Source organism: Lycium ferocissimum, chromosome 7 (genome assembly GCF_029784015.1).
Source record: "Lycium ferocissimum isolate CSIRO_LF1 chromosome 7, AGI_CSIRO_Lferr_CH_V1, whole genome shotgun sequence".
Classification (NCBI taxonomy): domain Eukaryota; kingdom Viridiplantae; phylum Streptophyta; class Magnoliopsida; order Solanales; family Solanaceae; genus Lycium; species Lycium ferocissimum.
The window spans coordinates 54,819,602-54,833,194 of NC_081348.1; the positions used below are offsets into that span (position 1 = coordinate 54,819,602).

A 13,593-nucleotide genomic window follows, 5' to 3' on the forward strand; every position below is an offset into this window, starting at 1 on the left:
AGCTACTTTCAAAGAGATTCATTGGACCACCGCTATACCACAACCCCTCCCCCACGCAAAAAAAAAAAAACTTGAGAAAAGAAAAAGTTGCTTTTATGAAGTCAGAGCTTCATAGTTTGACTACATTGTTAATTATAGTACTCCCTCCGGATAAAAAAAAAATCCCACTTAAATATTTGCACACCCCTTAAGAAAATACTAACTTTTAGATAAAAATAGATAATTTGAATAAACTACCCCTAATTAAATAGGTATTGGGATTTGATCATATAACACTTAATAGGGACAAATATGGAAAAACAAAGTTAATTCTGACAAATATGAAAAAATAACGTTAATTCTTTCTTGATTTGCTAAGTAGATTATTTTTTTTATCCAAGAAAAAAAAGACTAAATAGATTCTTTTTTTGATCCGGAGGGAGTATTAGTTTTCTATTAATACTCGTACATGAGGAAGTGGAAAGGAGCAATGACTAATGAGAACCGAACACCTCTATTAATATAGGGGAAATTCCAACAGATGGCACTAGACTATAAGTTTGATGGTAATTGTGTATATCAATTTTGATTTGGCAACATGTCACAGTTGGCGTAATTATGCTAATAGTGTCAAATTTCCTTAAAATAACAACTATATATAACTTATATATTAATCCAAAAAAAATTAAAATTAACAGTATAATATTTTTTTTACATTAGTAGAATTTACCTGTGGTCATATACTCTCTCTCTTCCTCTCTCTCTTCCTCTCTCTCTCTCTCTTTTACTCCTCCCTTAGGAGCTCCCTTTCTTTTTGCTCTCTTGGTTACTCGAATCCACAATCTTCGGGTTAGAGGTGAAGGGTGGTTACCATCTGAATAACCTCTCTTGTCCATATAATCTCTCTGCCATGTATTCAGTATCAATTTAGTGACCCCCTCTTCACTCTATTGATGGCGAATCTTAATTGACTGACACCAGAAATCGATTCAGAGAAAGAAGAAGTGGCATGAGATAGCGGCAGAGAAATTAAAGTTAGAAATCTTTCCTTGAGATAGGAACAAAACAGACTTGTTTCAAAGTAGTTCAATGCCAAGGTTCATTTATTAAGAGGTCTATTTTCTCTCCTTACACCTCCCTCTCTTAATCCTATCACTATAACAATGTCTCAGAGAGTAATGTACGCAAATTAAAATTAGTCGAATCAATAAATTTCAAATACCATATGATTTTGAAAAAGAAAAGTGCTATTGTAGCGACATGTAGGCCAACGTATCAAGTCAACGCCTCTCAAGAAAAATGACATCACTTCATCGTCACATTCCAAGACGTCCGTTTCCTTTAAGAAGGTATTCACACACCAATTCCCTCTCATAACAATCTCAAATCATCTTCACTCATTTCCACATTCTTCATTTTCTTTCTTTCTTTCAAAAGTTTCAAAAAAAATCATCCCAACACAAAAACATCTACACTATGTACGGATACAACAATCATCATATGGAGAACAATTCTGATTATGTGTATAACCATTTTCCCACTCCTTTACCTTTGGCCATTCCTTCAGTAAATATTGAATTTGACTCACTATCCCCATTGAAGTCAGAATTTGGTTATAATAGTAGTAGCAGCTACGATTCTCCTGCTAGTTCAGTTACAAGCTATCATCCAACAACTTTGCTTCAAAGAAGCATAAGTAGTCACTCGCTTGTCAGAAATATGGACGGATTTTGTCCACTTGTTTCTTCTCCCACTGGTTTTATTGACTCGGAAACTAGCTCCGTCAGAAAGGTTTCAAGCACTGGCGATTTGCAGGTAGACTATCTTATTTTCATGATTATAAATCCCACATTTTAAAGAGTCTTATATGTTGATATTCTAATGTAAAAAATTCTTATATATAGAATCTATTTAAAGGATTTATTTTATAATTACACTATTTTCATTTCACTTTAGTTACTTGTTTTAGCATGTAAACACCTTACTTTCCATTTTACCAATTCTACGGTTTGTGGATGATTACTGGTAGTTACTCTTTAGGAGACGTTATAACATAAAGATTCTTTTATGAATTAGTGTGTAACTCATATCTTAAAAAATTTAACTTACGGGGATAGTTAAAAAAAAAAAAAAAAAAAACGCATTGTTCGGTCACCTAAAAGATAAATATGGTTAACTATCATAAAAATAATATTATTAACCTAGAAAATAAGATTTCTTACTTGTTACGCTATGTTAAAGTACATTGATAATGTGAACTTTCTTTGTATACTATTAATGCATATAAGTTTTATCCTATCATAAAAATATTTTAGTCATATACTTGATTAGTTGATTAACTCGCTAACTTCCAATTACATATATATGCAACAGGTAATGCACCTACTGATGCAACATAATCACAGATCAGAAAGCACTTTATCTAGTGAGAGTAACAGTATAATCGAAGGAATGAATAAAGCTTGCAGATACAGTCCTGAAGAGAAGAAAGAGCGGATTGAAAGATACAGAAGCAAGAGAAATCAAAGAAATTTTAACAAGAAGATCAAGGTAAGTAATTCACGTGTATGACATATTTATACCATGTACTGATCCTTAAGAAGAAAAAGAATTTAAGTTCTATGTATTAATAGTGTAAAACAATTCATACTTTAAGTACTTATAAGGTAATTACGGCTAAACTTCGATGAAAATGATTTATTGGTAATTAGATTAAAATAGTGATTTACTAGTACTAAACAAGTTAAATTGCACAAATAATGTATAAAAAATAGTTATGTTGTCATTAATCATTACTATGTGAGTTAAATCCATAATAAAATACTTACTGATTACGACTCAGTATATGAGACGAAAGTATATTATTCTGGATAGTTTATACACATGCATATAATTAAAGCACGTACCATGTGCATTACAAGACTTGTGATATGTCTTTTAAAAGTTAATGCGCTTTAGGGGCCACAGCAAGGACTTTCAAATGACATAAAAATTACTGTATCTTTCACACACCTCACTTAAAAAAAAAAAAAAAAAAAAAAAAAACCTACGGAATTCGTTACTAATCTGTCGCTATTCATCGTTAAATAAGATTAATTGTTATTTTTTATGTTTAGCGATATACATAGTCTATTGCTGATTCCTGATGTTAAATCTCACACCAATTTTTTTGGGCCAAATATCAGTATGAGTGCAGGAAAACTTTGGCAGACAGTAGACCTCGCATAAGAGGAAGGTTTGCAAGAAATGATGAAATTGAGAGGAATCCTCAGAACGAATATTGGAATCAATCAAGATTAGAGGAAGGGGAAGAGAATGATGAGAATTGGATTGGATTTCTTGATGCCTTTTCATCAAACCTTATTCCATAATCATATGTATTCAAAGTAAAGGGAGAAAAACTTTAGAAAAAGAAAAAGAAGAAAGAGTTCCTCAAGTTTTATTGTTAAGGAAGTCTTTAATTGTGTGGCAGTTATTTGTTTCCTAAGTTTTATTAGTGATGTTTAATCAAGAATTTGTTTTAGGATTGAGATTAGGTTGGTGGTGTTATGTACATGTGGCTTATTTGCATAATGATTAAAAAATGTCCATTATTTGGAGCTTCTATTTGCAAGTCTTAGAGTTGTGTATTTCCAGGGTCCATGCAAGACTTATATATGTGGACCATGCATGGGGTTCTTTTAGATCTTCACATCAAGTGAGTTTGTGAATAATATCACCAAAGGAAGGGTTGCAGGGAGATGGATGGATCTCTTCGTCTTTAATTAAAGGTCTTAACTTTGAGCCCAGTCATGAATGGAGAAACCTCTGATAGCACTATTTAAAAATCAGGAATTTCCAATGAACATTTCCGTCTAAAATTAGGAAAAGTACTTCAGAAACGTTCCCAACAAATTTCCAATGGAAAGTACTTCGGCGGAAGTTTCACTCTTTTTAGTAGTGTAAGGAGAGCTTCCCCTGTTAATGGGTTCAACACAACGTAAACTAGGATTAATTGGATTAGTAAATTTGTCAGATATCATATATACTAGTAGTTAAAAAGAGAAAGTATTCATAAATAATGATCAGTAAGAGAAGAGAATATTTTTTATTAAAAATATATATTAATAAGCGTGATGAAAATGAAATTACAACTACATGCATGATAATTCAAATTCCCTAGACCATGGATCCAATCCATGATTTTTGTCTATTTTAACCGTGAAATAGAAGTAATAGTCGCAGTATATAGTCATGATCCTAATTTGATTATATGCTGTATAAATAAAGATCCTACTTTGATTAAATTCAGATTCCAATGTTATTTCACTAATCATAACTCATCCGGTAATACTTCAACATCAATCGCTCTAGTCTACAGAAATTGTTCTGCTGAGGAAGATTTGTGTTCAAAATTAAAACGATAATTGTGGCCAGAAGAATGACAGCTAAATAAAACTGATTGTTTCAATGGATAGCACTATTCATGAGCATCAAGAAATATTCATACTTGGTGCTTATTACCTAATTAACATTTGTCTATCACTTTCGAGGCAGACAAGTTCATTAAGGCAACATAAAGCATTCTCAATAGGCAATGCCAACTACTACTTCCCTTGTGGGACAATAATTATTGAGTTTAAGTTATGTGCACTGTTATATAAAAAAATTCCTATACAATCATATTACTTATAAGATAATTACATGCAAAATTTCTATTGTAAGTACTAATTATAAACCTGATATGAGTAACTAATAAGGTAGTTATATATAAATTTTTATTATAAACATTAATCGGCAACCTGATAAAAATGATTACATGGGATAACATAATAACAACTAAACAAAAAACATATTTAAGTGCCTCACCACAAATCCTTTCAAGAAATTAACCAAATAATGACTTGACTAGTGTTGGTCTATTTACACATCTTTAGATGTTTCAAACAAGTTTATGATCAAAGGAAGTTGATAGCGATTTGGCAAACAAAAGTTTAGTGCTCCTTTCATCCTCATCTTATCCAACACTGCTTAATTTTCTAGAAACAACTAAGGTACATATTAAATTGGGCATTAACTAAGCACGAAAACTCAGAAGAGTTGAGCCAAAATAGGTTCCTTTTCGAACCCAAAATGTCCCATTTTTGGCCAATTTCTTTCTTTCTACTTACACCACCCATGTACCTATTGTCAATAGAATGAGTACAAGACTGGTCCATGTTTACTGATTTAAAATCTTGAATCTATTTCCTTTAAAACGAATTATTGAACACAACTAAGGTTTCATGAAAATCTTAATCTTAATCTTAATCATTCATAGCTCAGTCATTAAATTTATTTGTTTTTAAGCAGAATCTTAATCATTCAGATCTTAATTATTAAATGCATTTGTTTGTTTATGTTACAACCACTTAGTGAGTCTAAATAGGCCCAAATAATTAAAATCTATAACAAAGTTTTAATACAATTAAAATGTCTATTAAAATATTTCTACAAAAACATTCATTCACCACTACCACCATACCCATCATTATGAACTACTGTCATCGTCGTCCACTATTATTTATATTATCACCACCTCCGACCACCATTAGCGATAACGACCACCGTTGTCAATTACTACCACTAGCCACAATTTACAATCATCATTACCACAACAAGCACAAATCACTACTGACAATTACCACCAGCGATCATCATTATATATTCCAACCACCATCGTAATTCACCACCACCATTAACTATCATTGTCATCCAACTATCAACCGTCAATACCAACTACTACCACCAACTTCTACTACCGGCCACCATTATCACTAGCTACTATCCAAAACATCACCATTAGCCAACACCATCCCAACCACCTCCACTAGCCAGGATCACCACCATTGTTATATAATTTAAAAAAAATATTTTGGTTGATATGTTATTAGATTTAATTTCGTAAATTATTAAATTTTAAATTTAATAGGAGTAAATTTTAAATAAAGATAAATTTTACACATTCAAATGTTAAAAAACACAACCAGTCAAATTTAGCATTTAGATCTTAATACGACATCTTAATATTCAGATGTGTATTCAGATTTGACATTTAAATCTTAATGCGCACCTTAATATTCAGATATACATTCAAATTCAAATGTCTTCATCTTAATAAAAACAAATGAGGCCGAAGAACAGCTTCAAGTGAAAAAAGATTTGCGGCCGTTGGAAGGGGTCTTTCCGTCATGAACAAGTTATAATGAATTGTAATACGAGAATCAAATAACGGAAAAGGGTCAAATATACCCCTGTACTATTGGAAAAGTGCCAAATATACCCCTCGTTATACTTTGGGTTCAAATATAGCTCTGTCGTTATACTATTGGTTCAAATATACCCTTCTTCCGTTAAAATTGTCCACCTTGGACATCCTATCCTACGTGGCACTGACGTGGATGCACGTTGCCACCTCATCACCCCTAACCCATTTTACTTCTTCCCTCTTCCACCACTAAAATTTCCACCATCTCCACCACCATTGCCACCGTTACTCTATCTACTGTGTGCTTAGGTAAGTAGCATAAATTTTTGAATGGTGATGTTCTAACATTGAGAATGTATATTTCATGACTTCTCGATATTTACTTATCCGCCATGGGTGGGTTTTTCAATCATAACTGAAGACCTTGGGATGGAGTTTGATTTTCCATTTTGGGCTTGTCTTCTGGTATTTTTATTGGTCGTGCAAATCAGTATGATTGGGTTAGACACAAATACTTTGAGTTTAATCTCTCAGTTCCGTTTTAAGTAACATCCTGTTTTACAAGCACTTTAAGTTTCATCTCTCAGTTCGGTTTTAAGTAACATCCTGTTTTACAAGTTGTGTTATTGTGGAACTAATTCTCTAGGCATTGCTTCGTTTTCAGATTGCGAGATTTGTTTGTCACCCTTGCTCTACAACTGCACTTGCCACAATTTGGCAGTAACAGTGGCAATGGTGGTGGAGGGGGTGAACATTTTAGTGGTGAAAGAGGGTTGAAGTAAATTGGGTTAGGGTGATGAGGTGGCAATGCCACATGGCATCCACATCAGTGCCATGTAGGATAGGATGTCCAAGGTGAACAACTTTAACGGAAGAGGGATATATTTGAACCAATAGTATAACGACATGGGTATATTTGAATCCAAAATATAACAAGGGGTATATTTGGCCGTTTTCCAATAGTACAGGGGTATATTTGGCCCTTTTCCAATCAAATAACGAGGAAGTATTTGGGTGATATATTTTTTTTAGTAAATGTTTGATTTATTAGACTAACAATAGGATATACGGATTATATATAAAACATGTGTTTTGTTTACACTAGACATATTGGGATAAACTTTTATTTTCAATTTTAACCTTGAATTTCTTAAAAGGACTTTGGGAGAAGAGCTACGGAGAAGGGCATCTTTGTCATTTTGATGTTTTATCCCGGGATCATTAATCATGGGAATGTTACCCCTCATTGAGAGTGGTATAAAAGAATTCCTCAATTGTGGAATAAATAATCCTGAAATTGCTAATCCCGAAATCAAAAGTCCAACCAAGTGTGGAATTATTTATCCCACAGACCAAACAACCCCTTAATGTATTTTCTGTACCTGCAGTATTCAGCTGGGTGGGGGGTGGGGGAGGGGGGAATAGAAATACAGTACAATCAGCAATATGATTTCTAATTCTCTATGTTTCTTTAAGACCAAGAGACTCCACACATTTTTAAATACAAAAGTTCTAAAAAAGTATCCCCACCATCAAGGAAAAGTTAATCCTGGAGGGACGAGTGATATAAAATTAAGTACAACTAGTTGTGTTGTTTAATAGCTGAAGGTGACAATAGCTTTTCCCTATTCTTCTCAGGTGTATCTTTGAAACTTGAAAGAGCATATTTGGCTTTAATAAGTTTGTAATGCTAGTTTTAAAATTATAAATGAAACCATTATGAGTATCCCTTTTGCACTAATCATTTGGTTTCTCATGTTACTGAATGATGAGTTGAAGTATAGTTATAATCATGGACAAATTTGACAGACCAGAATCTGGACTTTCTTTACTCAAAGGCTACTAACTATCAAAATTGGCCCCTAGAAGTAGGGAGGCTGGCCGATACATTCTGGTCGGACGGCGGTGGGTTACCCACTGATCATCTATTTAGGAGACATAATCTAATAAAATAAGCTACCTACTCATGTTTGAGTATTTCTATTTTATATTCTAACTTATGCTAAACTTTATTTATAGCTTCATCTTAGTCCACCTTTTCTTTTTCCCCTGCCATAGTCTGGTGCATGAGTCATGAATCTAAAACTGAAACTGTTGAGTCCCACGTCCGCTATGACTTTGAATTATTGTATCTTCAACTTTTCTTCGGTAATCATCACCTCTTGAGCTAGCTTTGGAGGTAGAGTTAGGCTCAATGTCCATTTTGTCTTTTAAAAGTTATCGCCAATAAAAAGAGTAGTCTTGTGGTAGGCTCTGTCCTTGACAAAAAAATATAGTGAATATTTTCTTATCATGATATCAACAGTGGTGGAGACAGGATTTTCACGAGGGGGTTCAAAATATGAAGAAGAGCCGCGGAGAGTGGGGGTGGGGGTGGGGGTGGGGGTGGGGGGATCTAATCTTAACCCGCTAAATTTGTACTCGCCTTGTCATGCCTAATTTAACATTTTTTTCCTACTTTTGCCCTGCTACATCTAGCGCTACTTCAAATTTCTTGTGTTTTTCCCTCTCACTTTGCGCATTTTATTTTATTTTAACTTCTTAATTTTTTTCTTCCGAATAAGTGTCCTTTCAGTCAAATATTACTTTAAAAATCGTGAAGGTTCATGAAAGAGGTGTAAGTAATGGACTAAATTACTAACATTATTAGACATACTCAATATTCAACAAAAAATAAAATAACAAAAGTGCGCAGTTCTCTAAGTTAGTTAGGACTAAATGTGCTCCATTATTTGAAAGATGAAGGATTATTAGTGCTCCACCTCAAATAATAGGGACTATTTCAAGTGGAAGTCCAAATTTAAAGGACCATTTTGGGTCTTTTCTCTAGCAAAGTATAGTTAAAACTCTTAGGGCTCGTTTGGTTGGAAACAGCTTATCCCGGGATAACTAATCCCGGGATAAGTTATCTCGGGATTAGTTATTCCATCCTCAAGGTGGGATAAAAAAACATTCTAATCCAGGGATAACTAATCCCGGGATTAGTTATCCCGAGTTTTTTTTTCCAACCAAACGTGGGATAAGGCAGTACTAATTTTTATCCCAGGACTATTTTTCTCTATCCATCATACCAAACGAGCCCTTAAAAGTATGCAAAGCTAAAAATCAGTAAATACTGCAAGAGAGGGAAGTCAGCGAGGCTCGATCCTATGACGTTGGCGAAATAATGAAGCCCCTCAACCACTGAACCGAGCATCTCAACTGTGTCAAGGGGGTTCATTATAAACTATTTATCCGTAAAACCCAAAATTTTACCTTGTATATACAGTGTAATTTTTTGGTGAAGGGGGTTCATCCACCTAGCTCCATCCTTGGATATCAGAGCCAGTCCATTCATGGTTTACTCGATGTTTGGCCTCCATATTAAATTATTCACGCTCCAAATATCCAGTCTTAAGCGTGTGTGGGAGTTGTGAATTCCACATTGATTAGGGCTTGGATCATTTGTCCTTTTATATGGTCTTGTACAATTTTTACCTCTTGAACTATTAGCTTTTGGGTTTGAGTTATGCTGAAGACCCATTCTCTTACTAGAAACTTGCTTCAAATAACAGAAACTTAGAGAATGGAGAATTCTCGTTTGTCAGTCCATAATTTCAAAGGATCCCATAAAGTCTGACTGAATATATAGTCATTGCCCACAAACAAAATGAAAACAAAGTAGATTTTTGATAGTAGTTCATGAGCGATACATAACAAATTCTCAGCCCTGGGAACTTAAAAATCCCTGCAAACAACAAATACCAACCAAAAGAAAACTGATCTTGGGCGCCAGTTTCATCCCAAAGATAAACAAATAATAATAGTAAAGGAAACAAAGAAGACACTTTCAAGGGAATATGGCTATCAGCAAGATTCTAAAGACCCCTACTATCTGGGGAAAAAGCATGTCTACTGTTAGACCTATGCACAACAAAAGCAAATGATCAAGCGCAGTGACCGTCTAAAATGCCATGCAACAACAGACAAATCCTTGTCATTCCCATGATAATGAAAATGGAAGCACATGATAGCTTTAGCATCAATAGAGCAATACTCTTGACATATAATACTAAAAGCCCGGGGCATGAGTCCTCATGGAATATACTCAAAACTTCAACGTCATTGTAGCATGTCTTTATTAATTTCAAAAGATACAAATAGATCCTTTATGTACCTTTGATTTCCTCAAGAGGACCACAAACTACACATATAGAGGGAGGGATGCAAGTATGGGCAGCCAATATTTTTGGAGTGATCCCTCTATGCATAAAAGTATAAATTAATCAATGTGTGTTCGCACACAGACTAAGATCACCCTGATTATCACAAAGGAAGAATGAGTGATGGTACTCAACATCCACTAATTTTTAGAATCTTGAATCTGCCTCTTGGAAAATTTCGACATAATCATGATTCATGATTAACTTGTCTTCCCTCATGTTTCATCCTTTCAACCTAAATCACCCAAAATACAATTTTGGAGTAGCAGAAAAGAAAGTTAATAACAGCCGAGAAAGCAGCAGAAAAGAAATAAAAGTGCTGCAAAGTGATCATTCAAAATCAATCCAATCCGCTCATATAATATGATAATATTAGTGCTTGCCAACATCTTTCTCATTTCACGTAACCAAGCCACTAGTTCCACTCTTCCCGGTCCTGCGCTTTCCCTCACGCCTAGGCAGAATTTTAGCGCTTTCGTCAAATGTCAACCCGGCCTTCGCTTTTGTTAACTTCAGGTCTTGCAGATTAACGTCGATGTCCGGCTGCATGTATGTAAGACCAGCTTCAAGGGGACAATCTCCATGTACCCCTCCTTATATACGCAGATGAGGGGGGGCTGGATGGACAACCTTGGCCCGACAACAAAACGCGGGATTTAGTCTGTATAACAACTCATGGTCCTCAGGGGAATAAACTTAAAATTTCGAACATCATTGTAACATGTGGTTATTGATTTCAAAAGATACAATTAGAACTTTATGTACCTTTGATTATCTCAAGAGCCACAAACTACACATTTACAGGGAGGGATGCAAGTATGGGCAGGCAACATTTTTGGATCGATCTTTCTATGTATCGTCAATGCGCGCACAACACACACTAAGATCATTGTGATTACAAAGGAGTTTCAATAGTGGCCTAAAGCTAAATTTTAATCCGAGGCTTTAAATATATAGATATACAAAAAATTTAGTGTTTTCTTTTATTGATTTGTGAATATCTGAGCATGATCAGATCTGATTTTGTAGGATCTAAACTGATCTAATAAAATCAGATGTGATATGCTATTATATATTTTAGGAAATCAGATCAAATAAATCATCCGTTGATTATGAGAATCAGCAAGAATCAAGGGATGGTATTGCTAGTTTGTTTGTTTTCTCCCTACTATAAATTGTACATCTACGGGTGAATAAAGAACAACACTTTTTGGTACCAAAACTTACATGGTATTAGAGCAGCTATAGTCTTAGTGTTGCTCATGACTAAAACAACATTTACTGGGTAACTTCACCCAACGATATCGATAGAAGCTGAGAGTTCTGTTAACAAAGTTCTGATCGAGAAAACAATGGACCAAGGCGGCGATTCCTCTTATTTGACTTTTTAGCATACTTTTCACAAGCTGAATGACAAGAATTATTTGGAATGGACGCAATCTGTCCGCTTGGAAATTGATGGTCGAGGAAAACTTTGGCATCTAACTGGAGAGACGAGAAAGCCTAAACCAGGAGACCCAAAAATGAACGCTTGGAGATCAGATATTCACAAATCAACAAATACTAGTGTTATGACCCAAATACCAGGAAGATTATTGTCACTTTTATTTTTTTTATTTTTTTTTTATCTCAATTGTTTTTGGAACTCATCTTCAGGGGGAGAAACAAAGTGAAGATTCGAGGGATAATAAGGATCCTCTTGACCTCACATCTGAGAAACAAAATGGTCTAGGTTTTGTGATAAATGCGGGAAATAGTATTTTTGTTAATACTAACCTGGATAAGGTAACAATTCACAACTTAAATAATGAAAATGAAAAAAACTAAGAAAATAGAGTCTTTTCATGATACAACTACAAAGAACAAACAAAGGAACTACACGTTTACTCGAGAAGAAACCGGAACCAAGAAAAAGAGACCAAGGACTCTCATCAGAACTGTAACGACCCACTAGGTCGTTAAGCATTTTGACCATTTTACCCTTGCAAGTTCATTTCTAAGACTAGGTGTAAGTCTAATGAAAACTTAAAGAGTTAGAATTCTAAAAACTGAGGCATTTGATTGTATGTTGTGCATTGTTTGATTTGTGTCTTTAGGGCCTCAGATTGATATTGGGATTTTAGGTGAAATCTGGTGAAAAACCAGAGGTTACTAGTCGGATGCGACCGCTGCAGCGAGTCCGCCACATTGGCACCGATGGTCACCGCTGCAGGGTTGGGGGAATTAATGAGGTCTGCCGCAGCGGATGGTCAGACCGCTGCAGCGAACATAATGGCTACTGCAGCAGTCGATGGGAGACAAAAACCCACTTTTATATTGCAAAATTCGAAGTCATTAACCACAAAACCCCAAAAGCAGTTCCTAAGAAAGTGAGAGGTGATTTTCTAAGGCTAGGGTGAAGTTCTCCTTTAAAGGTAAGTCTTAACCCTTTTCTTTGTTCATTCTCTTATCATCTTTGATTTCTTATGCTAGTTAAGGTTCTTTAATGGTGAATGAAAAGACTAGAACCCTAGAATTGTTAAACCCTAGAATAATTGACGGGTTGTTGATTTTATTGTTGTTTAATCATCTAGGAGGGTGGGTAATCACCTTCTAGGATGGGAAATTGGTTAATTGTGTTGGGAATTGTGTATTGAGACTTAGGGTTCTAATAAAAAGGGGAACTTTGGACTAAAATCTGTTTTGGAAGGATTAAATTGATTAGAACCCATAAATTGTAAGATTATGATTGTTGGGATTGAGATTATGATAAATTTACCATTTAATGATGGTTTCACCATTCGAAAAGGGTAGAAGTAATTGGGTCCTCTTCCCCAATGTTGTCCCTATATTTATTAGAAGGTCTATTGTTTACTTAGCATTATATTGCTAGACTTTGACCGTTCTGAGACGCTTCGAAAATAGAAGGCTTGTGTGGAGTAGTTCGTGGCTTATGTTCTGCATTCGATGTAGGCTACAGCTTACTTTAGTTAGACTTTGATTAGCGAAACGTATATATTGTATAGAATTGATGGGAGAAAGCATGATTAGGTCTTCGAACACGGTGTTAGTTGGATTATTATCTAGGTTGGTATGATTTTTATTATGTGGGTTTGTCTCCATTACTTTATGTACTGAAACCGGAGGTGTATTGCTATGATATGAGAAGGAAGGAGTCAATATATACTTTTTTTGTTGATGTACATG

General features: G+C 34.7%; 1 protein-coding gene across 1 annotated transcript; it reads left to right on the forward strand.

Moving 5' to 3' along the window:
- The first annotated feature begins 1,343 nt into the window (after nt 1-1,343).
- LOC132065685 (zinc finger protein HD1-like) lies at nt 1,344-3,578 on the forward strand. The gene is made up of 3 exons (XM_059459191.1): nt 1,344-1,794; nt 2,353-2,529; nt 3,165-3,578. The coding sequence occupies exons 1-3, from the start codon at nt 1,456-1,458 to the stop codon at nt 3,348-3,350; spliced, it is 702 nt and encodes a 233-aa protein (XP_059315174.1). The 5' UTR covers nt 1,344-1,455; the 3' UTR covers nt 3,351-3,578.
- The last annotated feature ends 10,015 nt before the right edge of the window (nt 3,579-13,593 follow it).

Excerpts from the sequence above, each read along its gene's own strand:
- LOC132065685 (XM_059459191.1), top strand. The coding sequence starts at position 1,456 with ATGTACGGATACAACAATCATCATATGGAGAACAATTCTGATTATGTG. Across the intron at positions 1,795-2,352 it reads CAAGCACTGGCGATTTGCAG|GTAATGCACCTACTGATGCA; the intron begins GTAGACTATCTT and ends TATATGCAACAG. Across the intron at positions 2,530-3,164 it reads ATTTTAACAAGAAGATCAAG|TATGAGTGCAGGAAAACTTT; the intron begins GTAAGTAATTCA and ends GCCAAATATCAG.